The sequence below is a fragment of the Lithobates pipiens genome, unplaced genomic scaffold (assembly GCF_037356315.1).
Source record: "Lithobates pipiens isolate NorthernLeopardFrog02 unplaced genomic scaffold, aLitPip1_a1.2 Scaffold_16, whole genome shotgun sequence".
Classification (NCBI taxonomy): Eukaryota; Metazoa; Chordata; class Amphibia; order Anura; family Ranidae; genus Lithobates; species Lithobates pipiens.
The window spans coordinates 161,132,707-161,148,444 of NW_027507748.1; the positions used below are offsets into that span (position 1 = coordinate 161,132,707).

Genomic DNA, 15,738 nt, shown 5'->3' on the forward strand with positions numbered 1-15,738 from the left:
ATACGCACTTCTCCAACTTACAATAGAGGTTATTATCTCTCAGCCTCTGTAGAACACGGGAGACATCTGTGTGGTGGCTCTCTAGGGATTTCGAATATATGAGAATATCATGGAGATAAACCACCACACATTGCTGCAACATATCTCGGAGGATATCATTGATGAACTCCGGAAAAACTGCAGGAGTGTTGCAAAGACCAAATGGAATTACTAGGTATTCGCAATGTCCTGTCCTGGTGTTCTAGAGATATGGCAAAGAGAAGAGGGGAAAGCGGGCATCCTTGGCATGTTCCAATGGTGATGGAAAAGGGTTCCGATAAAATACCATTGGCCTTGACCTGGGCAGTAGGGGAGGAATAAATCTTATTAACCCATGTGAGTATATTATTTCTCAGGCCAATATGTTGGAGTACCGAGGACATATAAGCCCAGTTAATTCAGCAGTTTTTCAGTTTTACAGTTTTTTCAGCATCCGTACTGAGAAATACACTAGGTGTATGAGCCATAGAGGCAACATGGACCAAATTAAGGACTTTGGTGGTATTATCCCTAGCTTCCCTTGACGGTATAAAACCCACTTGGTCTAGGTGAACTATGTCCTGTAAGTGTTGTGCAAGGCGAGTGGCCAGGATCTTTGTAAAAGGTTTTAGATTGACATTAAGAAGGGAAATAGGCCTGTAACTACCACAGGAGGATAGGTCTTTCCCTTTCTTGGGTAGGACGGAAACGCGGGCCTTCAGAGTGTCTCTAGAGAAATTTGTGTCTGAGCTAAGAGCATTACCATATAGGGACCCAAATTTGGCAGTAGGGATTGGTAATATTGTAATGTAAAGTCGTCGGGACCCGGGGGTTTTCCAGGCTTTGTCCCACCTACTGCTCTATAACTCCTCTACAGTAATGGGGGCTTCTAGTTCTTCTCTAATGTCCATGGGAAGTTGGGGCATCTGAGACTAAGCAATGTATTCAGTCATTGCCAACGGAGAAGTCGCTCCCTTCGGGAGATTGTATAGGGTCGATTAGTAATCTCTGAATTCTTTTGCTATCTCACTTGGGAGGAGACTGCCTTGTATCCCGAGGAGGATATGATTTGAGGTATATATGTGTTAAATTTGTGGTCTCTGACTGATTTGGCTAACAGTTTCCCACATTTATTGCCGGATTCATAACAGAGTTTGCGGCAAAATTTAAGTTCTGCTTTAGTCCTTCAATGAGCATAGGAGCATAGTTAATTGTTTTTCCCGTTCCCTTTTTATATGTGTGCCGTGTCTGATCAGTACTCCTCAGATTACCTTTTTGTGGGCCTCCCATAGGATATCCAGGTCACAGTCTGGTTGGTCATTAGAGGAAAAGAAGTGTTTCAACTCAGTGACATCTGCCAGGACTACTGGGGTCTGTAGAATACTTTTAATCTCCAGAAACGAGCTTTAGTGGTTGGTATCATCGAGAGTGAATACTGTATGGAGACGGGAGCATGATATGACCACGTGATGTTCCCTATGTCAGATTTAATTACTGCTTTTAACTGCTGGTGAGGGATCAGAAAGTAATCAATTCTTGAGTACACCTTGTGTGGGGAGGAGTAGAAGGTGTAATCCCTTTCCCCAGAGTGTAATATATAGAGACATTTTGGGAGTATACTCATTTTAATAAGGTTGCATCTACCGCAGCAGGAATGCAATCCCTTATGCCAACTATCCAAGAGGACAGGAGTCGTGGTCAGTAGAGGTAGCAAATTAAGCTTATAGGTGCGGGACAGATCACTGGGAATATAGGTGCCTAAATATTGGAGAGCACATTCTGTCCATTTGAATTTATAAGTCGATTTCAATGTTGCTAAAAGGGCAGAGGTTATTCCGACGCCCATCGCTATAGATTTTTCCAAGTTGATTTTTAGATTTCACAACGCACCATAGGTTTCAAATTCCTTGAGGAGATTGGGAAGTGATGCTATAGGGTTGGTTAATGAAAAAAGAAGAAGATCAGCAGCATATGCTGAGATCTTTTATTGGGAGTTGCTTATAGTTTTTCCCGATATATCTGGGTTCTGACAAATTTGAAAAAGGAAAGGTTCTAGAGATATGGCGAAGAGAAGAAGGGAAAGCGGTTACCCTTGGCGTGTTCTATTGGTGATGGAACTGTCCTGAACGCAGTTTTCCATTTAGCGCCCTCCTTGATCCCCACAAGGTTGTATGATTGTAAGTTCGAGCTTCGTGAATACCGTTGCTCCCTTGAGGCAGTCAAATAATTCCATAATCAACGGAATCAGGTAAGCGTTCTTAATCATGATGCGTTTGAAAACCCTATAAATGGATACAAGGTCTCAGTTCACTACTCTTCTTTTTCACAAAGAAGAAGCCAGCACCAGCAGGCGATGAGGATTTGTGGATGAACCCTCGAGAAAGTGCATCAGCAACATAGTCTTCCATGGCTTTATCCTCCGAGAAAGACAAAGGATAAACCCGGCCTTGGGGATAGCACCAGGTTGAAGGTCAATTGCGCAATCATATGACCGGTGTGGAGGCAAACTACCGGCTTGACCCTTGTCAAAGACATCACTAAATTTGCGGTACTCCTCTGGCAAGGAGAGGGAAGATGTGCGCAAGACCTTAGCCACTTTCCGAAAACATGTCTTACTGCATTGTATCGGCCAGGAAGAACCTCAGCACCAAGCCAATCAAAAGAGGGGCTGTGCCTCTGTAACCAAAGATAACCAATAACCACCGGATGGGAAGCGGAAATAACTTGAAATGGGATTATCTCATGTTCAAAAGTGCCTATGGCAACGGTCAACAGAACAGTCTCGAGTCACATAGGCAGGCTGTAGAGGTCTCTCATCAATAGCCTCAATGGCAAGTGGAGTGGCACAAAGCTGCAGTGGAATGGAGTGCTTAGACACAAAGGCACCATCTATGAACAGGCCTGCAGCCCCAGAGTCGATTAGAGGCTGTGTATCGATGGATGACTGGGACCACGAAAGGGTAACCGGAACTAGAGGCTTATCCTTCAAGGTAACCAGGGACGTAACACCACCTAAGGTCTGTCCCCTATAGGACCTCAGGTGCAAGCGTTTCCCAGACAGGAGTCAAGAAGTCTTGGCCACATGTCTGGCCACAATAAATGTACAATCTCTCCCTCCTCCTAAAGGCCCTCTCATCCGCAGAGAGATGTGTGAAGCCAAATTGCATTGGTTCTACTTCACTGGCAGACTCTGTACTTGGAGGCAAGGGAGGGGAGGGAGGCAGGGGTGAGACTGCAAAGCTTGGAACCAAACGTGCAGGAGGCTTCTGCAAGGGCTCCTTAAAAGAAAGGTCTCAGTGAGAGATGAGAATGAGAATGGCAGACGTGATCAGCTTCTCCAGATCTGTAGGTATGACTCGAGCTGCTATATCTCATCTTTTATGCCATCTGAGAGACCATGAGAAAAAGCAGCCACGAGGGCCTCATTGTTCCAAGCAAGCTCTGCTGCCAGAATATGGAATTCAATGGCGTAATTGGCAACAATTCTCATAGTCTGATGAACATGAGGCTCTTGGCAGCAGAAGTGGCGCATGCGGGAACTTCAAATACCCTTTTAAAAGGAAGCCACAAACTCTGAAATAATGAAGCCCACTTTGCTTTGTGAGGAACGCCTGGGGCAGCATCTCAAAGTATATCCAAACCTGGTTGACAAACCCTCTGTGCATTGAACTGGATCACCCCCAAATTGCTGGGGAAGTGGAGCAGAACCAGACATACCTCTTACAGAGGTAATATTCGAGGCAGATGCCTGCACAGAGACTGGAGCAGCAACAGGGAAGGCCTGCAACACAGGTTGTACTAGAACAGCCACAGTGGGTGGATCCAGGTGAGCAGTGCGAATCAGGAGCATCTGTAACGCTATGGCAAACTAATCAATGTGGTGATCCTGCTCATTCAACCTTGAAAAAATATTACCACTAGGTGGATTGCCTGCATCTTTTGAATTCATGGCCTTCGCCTACTGTCAGGAACCATGAAACAGACGTAGATAGAAAATTCTGTAAAAATCACACCTTTTAATAACATGGTAAAAATGGTACAACTGGTAAACGTAGTCTAAACAAAGCCAGGGTGTTCGATAGCCAAATCGGGTAGTCAGAACAAGCCAAGTAATCAGAAAGCCATTGATCGGTGTAGTCAGAGGCAAAAGACAGGATCAGGAAACAGAAGGGACATCAGCCAGGCAAGTCTTCAACAGGAACACAACAGAGTCTCTAGTTATATTGACCAAGACAAAGGCATTGAAGAAATTAAACAGTTTAAATAGCCAGAAGGGTCTGGCTGTGGGCTTGACTGATGAACAGGAAATGATCAAAAGGTGAGCCACTGTGGAACGAAGAGTACTGGCAATTAACCAACAGCTAAGCAACCTGAGCACAGAGAAGGAAGGGCCAAGATCCCAGCCCTGACATATTTCAGCTATACATGAATAAATTCTATGATTGTAAATGCTGCAAAATTCACAGATTTTCAGGTAAGTTTATGCCTAAAGTATCGCAACTGAACCTGCAAGATGCATGCCAAACTGTGCCCCTTTACACCTGTATCAGTGACATTCTAATGTTCATGTCAATCTGCAGTGCAATAAAGATGTAATACACTAAGATGTAACAATTGTGCCCACAGAGTGCTTGCCATATTCTGCTTCCCAAGGATTGTGCCCACTAGATTTAAAAAAAAATACAAATTCCCAAGTAATTGTGATGTTTAGGGCATGGCAGCCATACGTGTATGTTGCAATAAATATACTAATGTGCAGTGCAAACAGTACATTCAAGGCACATCAATTGGAAACACAATACATCTGTCAGTTCACTCTATTTGAAGCTAAACCTGTTGTACTGAACATCAATAGCCATTCAATAGTCTAATTGATGTGAGCTGCTGTGCCTTATTTATGCACACATCAGACTTAAAAGAGTTTTGGAGGTGGAATAAGGGGATAGTGTTTATTTTACACTATGGTTTTTAATAATGTGAGGCTTTTCCTTTGTGTGCTATAGAGTATATAATAAAATGTGTCGTAGGATATAGGAAGTGTTTTTTCTATTATACTTTTTATTTTATACATTAATATTAATGGAATTTTGTATTTTTGATATATACAAGGTTTGCGGAGTCTGGAATTAATGGGTTCTACTTTGAGTGGTTTTAACCTTTAGTTCATACCGCATACGTTTTGGACCTAGAGCCTTTGCCTCTCTGTTTTAGCTGATATATTATAGCTCACATATGATTATTTTAATTTTGGCTTCTATAGCTGTAGGGTTTTCCTATGGGTCGGCAGGTGTAATTCTGGAGACCTACATCTTTGGCTTTATGATCCATTTTTACATACTTTTTCTCTGTTGATTAAGGTATGATAGATATACAGTGGATATAAAAATGTCAGGTTTCTGTGATGGAAAAAAATGAGACAAAGATAAATAATTTCAGAACATTTTCCACCTTTAATGTGAACTATAAACTGTACAACTCAGTTGAAAAGTGTGCATATCCTCTTATAACTGGGGATGTAGCGGTGTTCTGAATTAAGCAATCACATTCAAACTCATGTTAAATAGGAGTCAGCACACACCTGCCTATATAAATTTGTTTTAGTGTGGTTCTCAGGAGGTATATACAAAACAGAATACAGAATTCTAGAGACCCTAGCAGGCCAGTTTAAGGAAAGGAGCCTGGCCAATTTATGTTATCCATTAGATTTTATTTTGGAATGAGAATAATGGTCATAACAATCTCTCCCCCCCCCCCCCCAGCTTTATGGATCAGAAAAGAAAACACCTTAAAAACTGTAGATATGACGACATCTATTGCTTGGACGTTTATGGTAATCACATGGGTGCTCACCTCCATATTCTAGGTGCACAGGAAAGCCTATAAACAACATGTCAAGTTGTGGTGGATGCTTGACTCTGATGAAACGAGTTTGGTTCTCTATTGATGGGATGGCACAGACAGTGTTTGGAGCTGCCTTCTGACAGTCTATATTAGATCGACACTCAAGGCTTGCTTGGATTGCCTTCCTTGCTGGCAGACAAGAATACTGTCAACAGCAGAATCAGTAATCAGAAGTCAGGACATTTTCTAAAATATATCATAAAACCAATACACAAAATCAACAATTAAGAGATGCAATACTTGTTTGATAACTTTTTTAAAAACTTCCCAAAACGCTGTTACTATTACGGAGTCATTGTATGCCCTAATGTTTGAAAGATATTTCAATGTTTTTATTACATAAACATGTAAAAGAGATCAGCTTCATGTAAATGATCTCATTAATATACAATATGTTGATATTTTAAAGACCTCTTTATTTCTTTATAGTGTGTTATATGTGCATTTTAATTACACTTTTTTTTACATCAAGCGGTTTACAAAATTTGTGTTCTCATGCAGACATTATGATGAATCTCATTCACTGTTCTACATTATGCAGGACGTGGCAGGAGATTAGAGACTCCCCTGCTGAAGAACAAAAGGTAAGGTTTCAAAACTGGGAAGGTTTGAATTACGCAGAATGCATACAAAGGATAGTCAACAGGCGGGAACACCAACGTCTGCTGCATTGGATCAGTAAAACTTTATTTGGAAGTAACGATTGATCAGACTGCGACCGCTATGGATCTTTGGAGATAGGTGCATGGAACAGGGGTGGGCTCCCAAGCTGGTACCTGAACACATGAACGCTAAGGCAGTTTGATGACTTTGAGCGGTGAGAGTTGTCTTTCTCTCAACTAACTGCTGAGAGAGAAGGAAGAAGCTAATGGTTGATTCTATTCCATAAAGTTGAAATGTCAATTGTGGATAGACAGGCACTTTAAGAAATCTGGACTCAAAACTACAGATTTGTATAAGTACACATCAGATCTTATTTACATATAAATCTAGAAGTGATTGTCCCATGACACAAGCTTACCTGCTGACTTTCCTTATTACCACTATATGAGAAACAGACATCAGTAAGACTGCTGTTACTGCAACACTCAATAGAACCATCCAGGCGCCTATACACTAAAAACAAAGGAAATTGCAATTAATACAACAGTATACTTAATGTGGTTGTAAACCGCTGAAGAATAAATAAAAAAAATTAAAAACCTGTAAGACAACAGCATAATGTGCTAGTAATGCCTCCAACAGATTTTTGGGGTTGTGCTAACAATAGCACACATTTGCATATTTGGTGGTCTTGCCCTATAGCGAGTCGGTTCTGTGATGAAACATTCCAAATTATTTCCACATTGTCCTTTGCTGTGAACCTCCCTCTTCCCTCTTATAGCTCTGCTTAACTTACACCACCCAGATTTATCCCGGATCAAATTTTAACTGCTGCTTCAAGTAACAGTTGCTAAACAAATTATAGTAAAGACTAAGCCCTTGTACACACGGTCGGAAATTCCAACTGAAAATGTCCGATCGGACCGTGTTGTCGGATAATCCGACCGTGTGTGGGCTCCATCTGACTTTTTCCATCGGAATGTCCGACCAACAAAGTTTGAGAGCTGGATATAAAATTTTCCAAGAACATGATCCGATCGGACTTTGTCCGATCGTTTGTAGAGAATTCCGATCAGACAAAGTGCCACGCATGCTCAGATGAAATTACGAGACCAAAGCTATTGGCTACTATCCTGAATGTAGTCCCGTCGTAACGAACGAACGTCATCACGTTCTGAGCGATCGGATTTTTCGACAACTTTGTCCGACCGTGTGTATGCAACACCAGTTTCGGACAAAATCCATCTGAAAAAATCAGTCGGATTTTGTGGTCGGAATGTCCGACCATGTGTACAAGGGCTTAGGCCTTGAATATAGCAGAAGCTAAACACAGGGTTACTAAAGTTATGATACATGCTAAAATAGATGCCTTCAAGATAGGATAGACCATTATACAAATCTTTGGCAGCCCTGGGTTTGTCACTCCTTAACACCTTGCCCTTCCCCCCCAACTTTGATAACTCTAAACATGTCACTGCAACCCAATCGTGCAATCAGGGCTGCAAAAGCTCTCAGTTTTAACTCACCATGCCTGACTTGCGGTCTCCACCTCGCAATGCAAGAGTCCTTCCATGTAGATAAAGTCACCAACCAGGTGAGGATGAATACATTTTTTTTGTTCATTGTGTCAAAGGAGCACACATGTTCCAAACAGAGCCAACATTGTTTGGAACATGTGTACCCCTTGGACAAAACAAAGAAATTGTATTCACCCTCACCTGGTTGCTGAATTTATCTACACAGAAGGACTTTGATGACTCTCCCCCTCTCCCCTAACACCTCTGCCTCCTCAACTCATGCTCCTTACTCTTGCTGGATTGTCCATGTAGCCCCAGGGATCCCCCTGCCCCCCCACCTTCTTCTTTTCCCTCATTACGTAGGCTTAGCTATTCAGAGTAGCTCTTTACCTAACACGTATACCCATAAGTCTACCACTGACTGTATGTCCATACCACTCTATTCTAATCCCTAGACTCTAAAACCTCAAATTTGAAATGCTAATTCATCTCTTGTTATCTTGATTTTGTTAATGGTAGTGCCTCTACATGCTTTTATTGTTTAACCCATAGCTTTTATGGTTCTTTATTCTTCGAAAACCAAGATTTTTTAGCAGTGCTCTGTGTAATTTTGAGAGAAGAGCACTGTTAACGCACCTGGATTTGGACTTTATTAATTTCTGCGTTTGTTTTATTAATTTGTGCACTATTTGGGGGTTTAACCACTTAAAGACCAGCCTCGTTTTGAGATTTTGGAGTTTACAAGTTTAAAACAGTTTTTTTTTTATATTCATTATATATTGTTTTTTTCCTAACACCCTAGAGAATAAAATGGCGGTCATTGCAATACTTGTTTTCACATCGTATTTGCGCAGCAGTCTTACAAGCGCACTTTTTTAGGAAACAATTCACTTTTCTGAATAAAAAAACAACACACCAGTAAAATTAGCCCAATTGTTTTTTATATTGTGAAAGATAACGTTACGCCAAGTAAATCCCCAACATGTCATGCTTCAAAATTGCACCCACTCGTGGAATGGCGTTAAACTTTTACCCTCAAAAATCTCCGTAGGCAACGTTTAAAATATTCTACAGGTTGCATGTTTTGAGTTACAGAGGAGGTACGGGGCGTCGGGACGGGGCATTTAAAAAATAAATAAAAAATTTCTTATTTTACTTGATTTTATTTATTTTTATACTGTCTTAAAAAAAATGGTGTCACTATTTCTATTCCAAGGAATGTAAACATCCCTTGTAATAGAAAAAAGCATGACAGGTCCTCTTAAGTATGAGATCTGGGGTAAAAAAGTCCTCAGATCTCATATTTGGACTTAAATGCAATAATAAAAAAAATATATATTTTTGTCATTTGAAAAAATTTGCCTTTAAGATGTATGGGCGGAAGTGACGTTTTGACGTCGTTTCCACCCTAATATGGTATGGAGACGGGTAGCAGCCATCTTCCCCTCACTCATCTCCATACCTAGCCATGGCAAGGACCCGATCACCTCCGCTGCTACCGACGGCTCCGGTAATGGGTGTAACGGTGTTCTCGTGGCAAATCTGCCACAGAGACCACCATTATCGTAAACATAACTGGCGCCTGAAGAGATAGATACCTTGGTTGTGGCAGCAGCTGCTGCCGTTTCTGAGATATCCCTCTTCAAAAAAGGGACATACATCTTCGTGCGCTGGTCGTGAAGTGGTTAATAGTGTACTCTTGAAGATTATTCGTTTATTTGTTATCATTATTTGTTTGTTGAAAAGTTGGTATAATTGGTTGTACATAGTGGTTTCAGCAGCTGTTCACTTGATAATAATCCTCTATTTCTCACAAATACTTTTGGTTATAAGAAGGAAATGCTGTATCTCACATTCCACTATAATTGTGTATATATTAGACTTGGCAATGAAAAACACGGAAATAGTTTCTTGTTAATGCTATTAAAAAAAAGTTATTACAAACTGGCTTAGTGCAATGATCTACTTCTTCTTTCTATAACAAGTTTGCTCAGTAAATAAATGTGAATTACTCAGAGTCTACAAGACAGATAGTAAGCTCTACCGAGCAGGGCCCACCGATTCCTTCTGTATTAAATTGTATTGTAACTGTATTGTCTGCCCTCACGACCTAAAACGTTGTGCACACTGTTGGCGCTATATAAATCCCGTATAATAATAATTGCCCATAAATGGAGTGCATTTCAGCCAGTTTCTGATGAACCAGTAGAAATTTGAGCTGTGGCTGGCCCTGTTGGCACCTTCCCAGGCAGAAAATGCTCAAACAACACAGTAAGATCAGTCTGTATATGCAGTAAAGCATGATTGTTATACTCACTGTGAAATCTAAGGGTTAATCCTCTGCATTATGTAAAAAAAAGCGGTTTGATCCCATCTTCTCTGTTCCTCACCTTCTTCCACTGTCCTCAAACCATCTCCGGATAGTACAGAGGGTAGGAGACAAGCTGCACAGGCTAAGTTTGGTGTGTATTGCTAGAAAGTTTTTTTTTTCTTGGGAAAGTGCATGTGATCAGCTCAGAGCGCTGATCCCGTAGCGTCAGAGGGGGGTGGGGCCACCTGTTTACGTAACCGCATGGCCCGCCCCCTCTGACACTATGGGAAAGCCATAGGGATGTCCCTGTGCATCAGAAGGGGGCGGGTCACCCTGCGACGTCATTGTGTGGCCTGCCCTCAGTTGTAAAAGAACTGCCACCGGAGAGGCCGGTCATTACTGTGAGTACCTCCCATGGAGGCAGATCATGGCGGCGTACGGATTTTTTTCAGGTCCGTCGGAGCGAGAAGATGAATGAACTTTGTGAGACACACATTTTTTAATAAAGGACTTGTCCCAAGCTGTGTCTTCTGTTTTTTTTACCATTTTCACACTTTTTTTCCACACAGGGGGGGAGGCTGGGATCTGGGGGTCCCCTTGTTAAAGGGGGCTTCCAGATTCTGATAAGCCCCCCGCCCGCAGACCCCCACAACTACCAGGCAAGGGTTTTGGTGGGTACCCCATAGCACCCTCCCTATGTTGAGGGCATGTGGCCTGGTACAGCTCAGGAGGGGGCGGCGCTCTCTCATCCCCCCTTTTTTTTGTGGCCTGCCAGGTTGCGTGCTCGAATAAGGGTCTGGTATGGATTTTTGGGGGGACCCCCACTCCTTTTTTTTATAAAGTTTGGCGCGGAGTTCCCGTTAAAATCCATACCAGACCTGAAGGGCCTGGTATGGAATTTGGGGGGAAGCCCATGCAATTTTTAAAAAAATGTTGGTTCGGGGTTCCCCTTAATATTCATGCCAAACCTGAAGGGTCTGGTAATTGACTGTGGGGGAATGCCATGCTGTTTTTTTTTCCAATGACTTATGTGTATTTTACTGGGACCAACAATTCATTATAGCCGCGGGTACTTTTAAATTACTTTTTTTTCCCTTTAGAAATGTCTTTTTGCTCTGGGACTGTTCTAAACACGGGAAACATGAGCCACTTTACAGGCATACTATAGACACCCCCCAGGTACAAAATTTAAAGGAATATTTCACTTTTATTGTTTCACTTTAAGCATTATTTAAATCACTGCTCCCAGAAAAACTGCAGTTTTTAAAACTTTTTTTTGCATTGATACATGTCCCCTGGAGCAGGACTCAGGTCCCCGAACACTTTTTATGACAATACCATGCATATAAGCCTTTAAAATTAGCACTTTTGATTTCTCCCATCGACTTTTAAAGGGTGTTCCGCGGCTTTCGAATTTGCGGCGAACACCCCAAATTGTTCGCTATTCTGCGAACACTCAATGTTCAACTCGAACATCGGGCTCATGCCTAGTGATTAGCACTCCTGCTTTGCAGCAATAGTGTAATTGGTTTGAATTGTAATTGGTGCCAACCATGACAATACCTGCACAGAGTTTGCATGTTCTCACTGTCCTTGCGTGGGTTTCCTTCCACACTCCACAGACATACTGGTAGGTTAATTGGCTCCTATCTACACTGGCTCTAGTAGGTGTATGTATGAATGAATGTGAATTAGGGACCTTCGATTGTAAGCTCCTTGAGCATTTGATTGGCTTCAAGTGCTGATCGAATGCTAGTTTTCCAGCAAGACCATTTGACAGTAGATGGTCATTCTTGTTGAGACGGGCACATTTTGGTTTCCAAGTATCGAGCTCAAAGTGCTTCATAAAGTAGTAGTGCTAAATGCATACCTATAATAATAATGTTTTTAAAGTTCATGGCCAGCGTTAAACAGCTCGCCATAAATGGGTTAAATTCCAAACAAAAATTCTTAGAAAAAGGATGTTCTAAGAAAGTTTGTTAATTTTTCTAGTTATTAGTGGGTCAAACGTGATGAGAAAATTCGAAGGAGCAGGTTGGAAAGCTTTCTCAAATTAACTAATTCTTTCCAATATTAAATGCTGAAGCAAACTAAATCTTTCGCAAGAAATTTGAAAGTTAGAATATGTATACAAATTTTCCTAACACTTTTCCTAATGCCGCATACACACTATTGAATTGTCCAGCGGAATTGGTTCGGCAAACAATCCGCCGGACTTTATAACGAACGGACTTGGCCACAGACGGACGCTCCAAAAGTCCGGCGATTTCTAACGTGGTGACGTACAGCACGTATGACGGGACTAGAAAAAGGAAGTTCAATAGCCAGTAGCCAATAGCTTCCCTCTCGTACTTGCTTCAGAGCATGCGTCATTCTTAGTCCACCGGACTCGCACACTGACGAACGGATTGTCCGCTGAAAGCTAAGTCCGGCGGACAAATTTTGAGTCAAAACTACTTTCTAAGTCTGCCGGACTTTAGGATGAAAAAGTCCGCTGGAGCCCACACACAATCGAATTGTCCAGCGTACTGTGGTCCGGCGGACTACAATTAGATCGTGTGTACGCGGCATTAGAATATCTGTTCAAAATTCTATCCATCTTTGGCCAGCTTAAAGTGGTTGTATAGTCTTTTTTACAACTTTTACCTACAGGAAAGCCTATAATAAGGCTTACCTGTAGGTAAAAAAAAAATACATATATCTCCTAAACCTGTACGGTTTAGGAGATATTCCCCTTGCAATGCGCCGCTGACTGCAGCAGCGCATACGCACTGGGGATTGTCGGCTGAAAGTCCGACAGACACCGGACCCTGCCGGAAAGAAATCTCCCGTGCGCATGCCGGGAGTGATGATATCGTGGCTCCGGCGCTGCGATACCCAGAAGACACGCCAAGGGAACATGTCAGCTCCCTTGGCGTGTATCGGGTGAGATGTCGGGGCCTCATTCTAAGGTAAGTATTTCATAATGAGCTAGTATGCAGGGCATATTAGCTCATTATGCCTTTTCCCTTGCAGGTCAGAAAAAAAAAAAAAGTGAGTGGGTAAAAATAAAAAATGAACCAATTCCCCTATCTACACAATTAATGTGGATAGGGGAATCCTTCCTGCTATTGTATTGTATTCTGACAGTGGGGAGCCTTATAACTACCTATAGCTGGTGACAGTGATCGTTTAGCAAAAACCCAACAGGCGGGTTGTACACAAGTCAAATGAGAGACCAACTTGTGCACAACCACAACCAGCCTGTCAATACACAGATCGAGATTCAGGCGATCCTTTCTGAGCCGGCTAAATTTCGATCCATGTATGGCCAGCTTTAAATCTGTTTTTATTGAACCGTTTTGTTAGTTGTTGTTTTAGCCAATTTTTGATTCAAATATCTACTAGTGTATGGCCAGCTTCAGCAGATAATATAATCAGTTACAGAGCAAAAAGGATGTAAGAATATCTGCAATCTGCACCATGGATGCTCCTAAAGGTCACCTAAAATAAGTTTCAAAATGTAAATTACATGGATTAAAAATAAATTAGCAATTTTGTACTAAAATAATATACACTATATTGTCAAAAATATTGGGACGACTGCCTTTACACGCACATAAACTTTAATGGCATCCCAGTGTTGGTCCGTAGAGCTCAATATTGACTTGGCCCATGCTTTGCAGCTATAACAGCGTCAACTCTTCTGGGAAGGTTTAGGAGTGTGGCTATGGGAATGTTTGACCATTCTTCCAGAAGCCTGTGGTAAGGCAGTGAGGTGGATGAGAATACCAAAGGTGTTCGGTCAGGTTGAGGCCAGGACTCTGTGCAGACCAGTCAAGTTCCTCAACCCCAAATGCACTCATTCATGTCTTTATGGACCTTGCTTTGTGCACTGGTCCAAATCATTTGGTGGAGAGGGGATTATGGTGTGGGGTTGTTTTTCAGGAGTTGGGCTTGACCCCTTAGTTCCAGTGAAGGGAACTCTTAAGGCATCAGCATATCAAGACATTTTGGACAATTTTATGCTCCAAACTGTGTGGGAAGAGTTTGGGGATGGCCCTTTCCTGTTCCAACATGACTGCCCACCAAAGCACAAACAAGGCCCATAAAGACATGGACGAGCGAGTTTGGGGTGGAGAAACTTGACTGGCCTGTCCAGAGTCCTGACCTCAACCTGATAGAACAAATTTGGGATGAAAGAGCGGAGACTGCGAGCCAGGCCTTCTCGTCCATATCAGTGGCTGACCTAACAAAAGCTCTTCTGGAAGAATAGTCAAACATCCCCATAGACACACTCCTAAACCTTGTGGACAGCTTTTCCAGAAGAGTTGAAGCTGTTATAGCTACAAAGGGTGGGCCAACTCAATATTAAACCCTACGGACTAAGACTGGGATGCCATTAAAGTTCACATGCGTGTAAAGGCAGGTGTCCCAATACTGTTGACAATAGAGTGTATAAATTGTAATATACACACGTTCTCACACATTTTATTTTATTAAAATATATATTCTTTAATACTTAAAAAGGGCTCTACCTCTGCTGGGGAAATGCAGCTGCTGTATAGTTAAAGTGCTTATGCAATAACCAATCTGAGGCTTCTGTGAGATATCAGCCAGGCACGTGTGCCAGTCATCGACATTAGTAATAGTGCAGTCCTGTACTTGAGTTATGATGTCACGAATAAACAATCCTCTTGAACCACTTGCTGGAGAATCCTATGAAAAAATGAGAGCACAATGGAACTTAATAAGACAACACTAATTGCAAAGTGCATAAATTGAAAGCAACTGAAGAAAATTGTTTCAGAGTACTTGCGAGTAGTTCTACTTTGCTTCTTCTCAATATAGGAAAAGCCTGAATGATGATAATTTGATAACATTCCTATGATGGTGCAATTCAGCATTAAACCATAACAGATTACAGCCTCCCAGCAGTCTGGGAATACAGTTTACAGCCTCAGCAGGTGGTATCACCACTGAACCTGAACTATTCAAGTGAATGGGGCCTACCGAGACACTGATGTGCAGTGGTGCGGCATTTTGAGGGATAAAGTATGTCTGCTCTGATCGCTAGGTGGTCAGTGCGGAAGTGGGAGCTGATACCTGCTAAACCATGGTACCCACTCCCAGGACCGCTAGCAATAGGGAAGTCAGGCGGCTACCTAGGGCGCCAGGGTGGGGGGTGGCAACATCCGGATCCAATTGCTGGGGATTCGGATTTTTTAAATACCTGCGGCCGGCATCACCATCTATAAGGCAGCATGGGGGCCTGTGAAGACATCCCCGTGTTCTATGCAGAAACAATTCACACTCTTGTTTTGCCTGGAACCACTCTGTCCCCAGCCTGCAGTGCCACCTTAGCAGCAGCAGTGAGAAGAGGAGGGGAGAGAGCCGGGACAAGGAGCA

The 15,738-nt window shown here is 42.3% G+C and overlaps 1 protein-coding gene across 1 annotated transcript in view; it reads right to left on the reverse strand.

Moving 5' to 3' along the window:
- The window catches only part of MBTPS2 (membrane bound transcription factor peptidase, site 2), a 91,543-nt gene that overhangs the window by 13,367 nt on the left and 62,438 nt on the right, over positions 1 to 15,738 (reverse strand). Inside the window, exons 7-9 of the mRNA XM_077480710.1 lie at positions 14,868 to 15,048; positions 6,941 to 7,035; positions 5,869 to 6,064 (exon numbers count right to left, since the gene is read on the reverse strand). Coding sequence (XP_077336836.1) covers positions 5,869 to 6,064; positions 6,941 to 7,035; positions 14,868 to 15,048 — 472 coding nt within the window. The remainder of the gene's footprint in view (positions 1 to 5,868; positions 6,065 to 6,940; positions 7,036 to 14,867; positions 15,049 to 15,738) is intronic.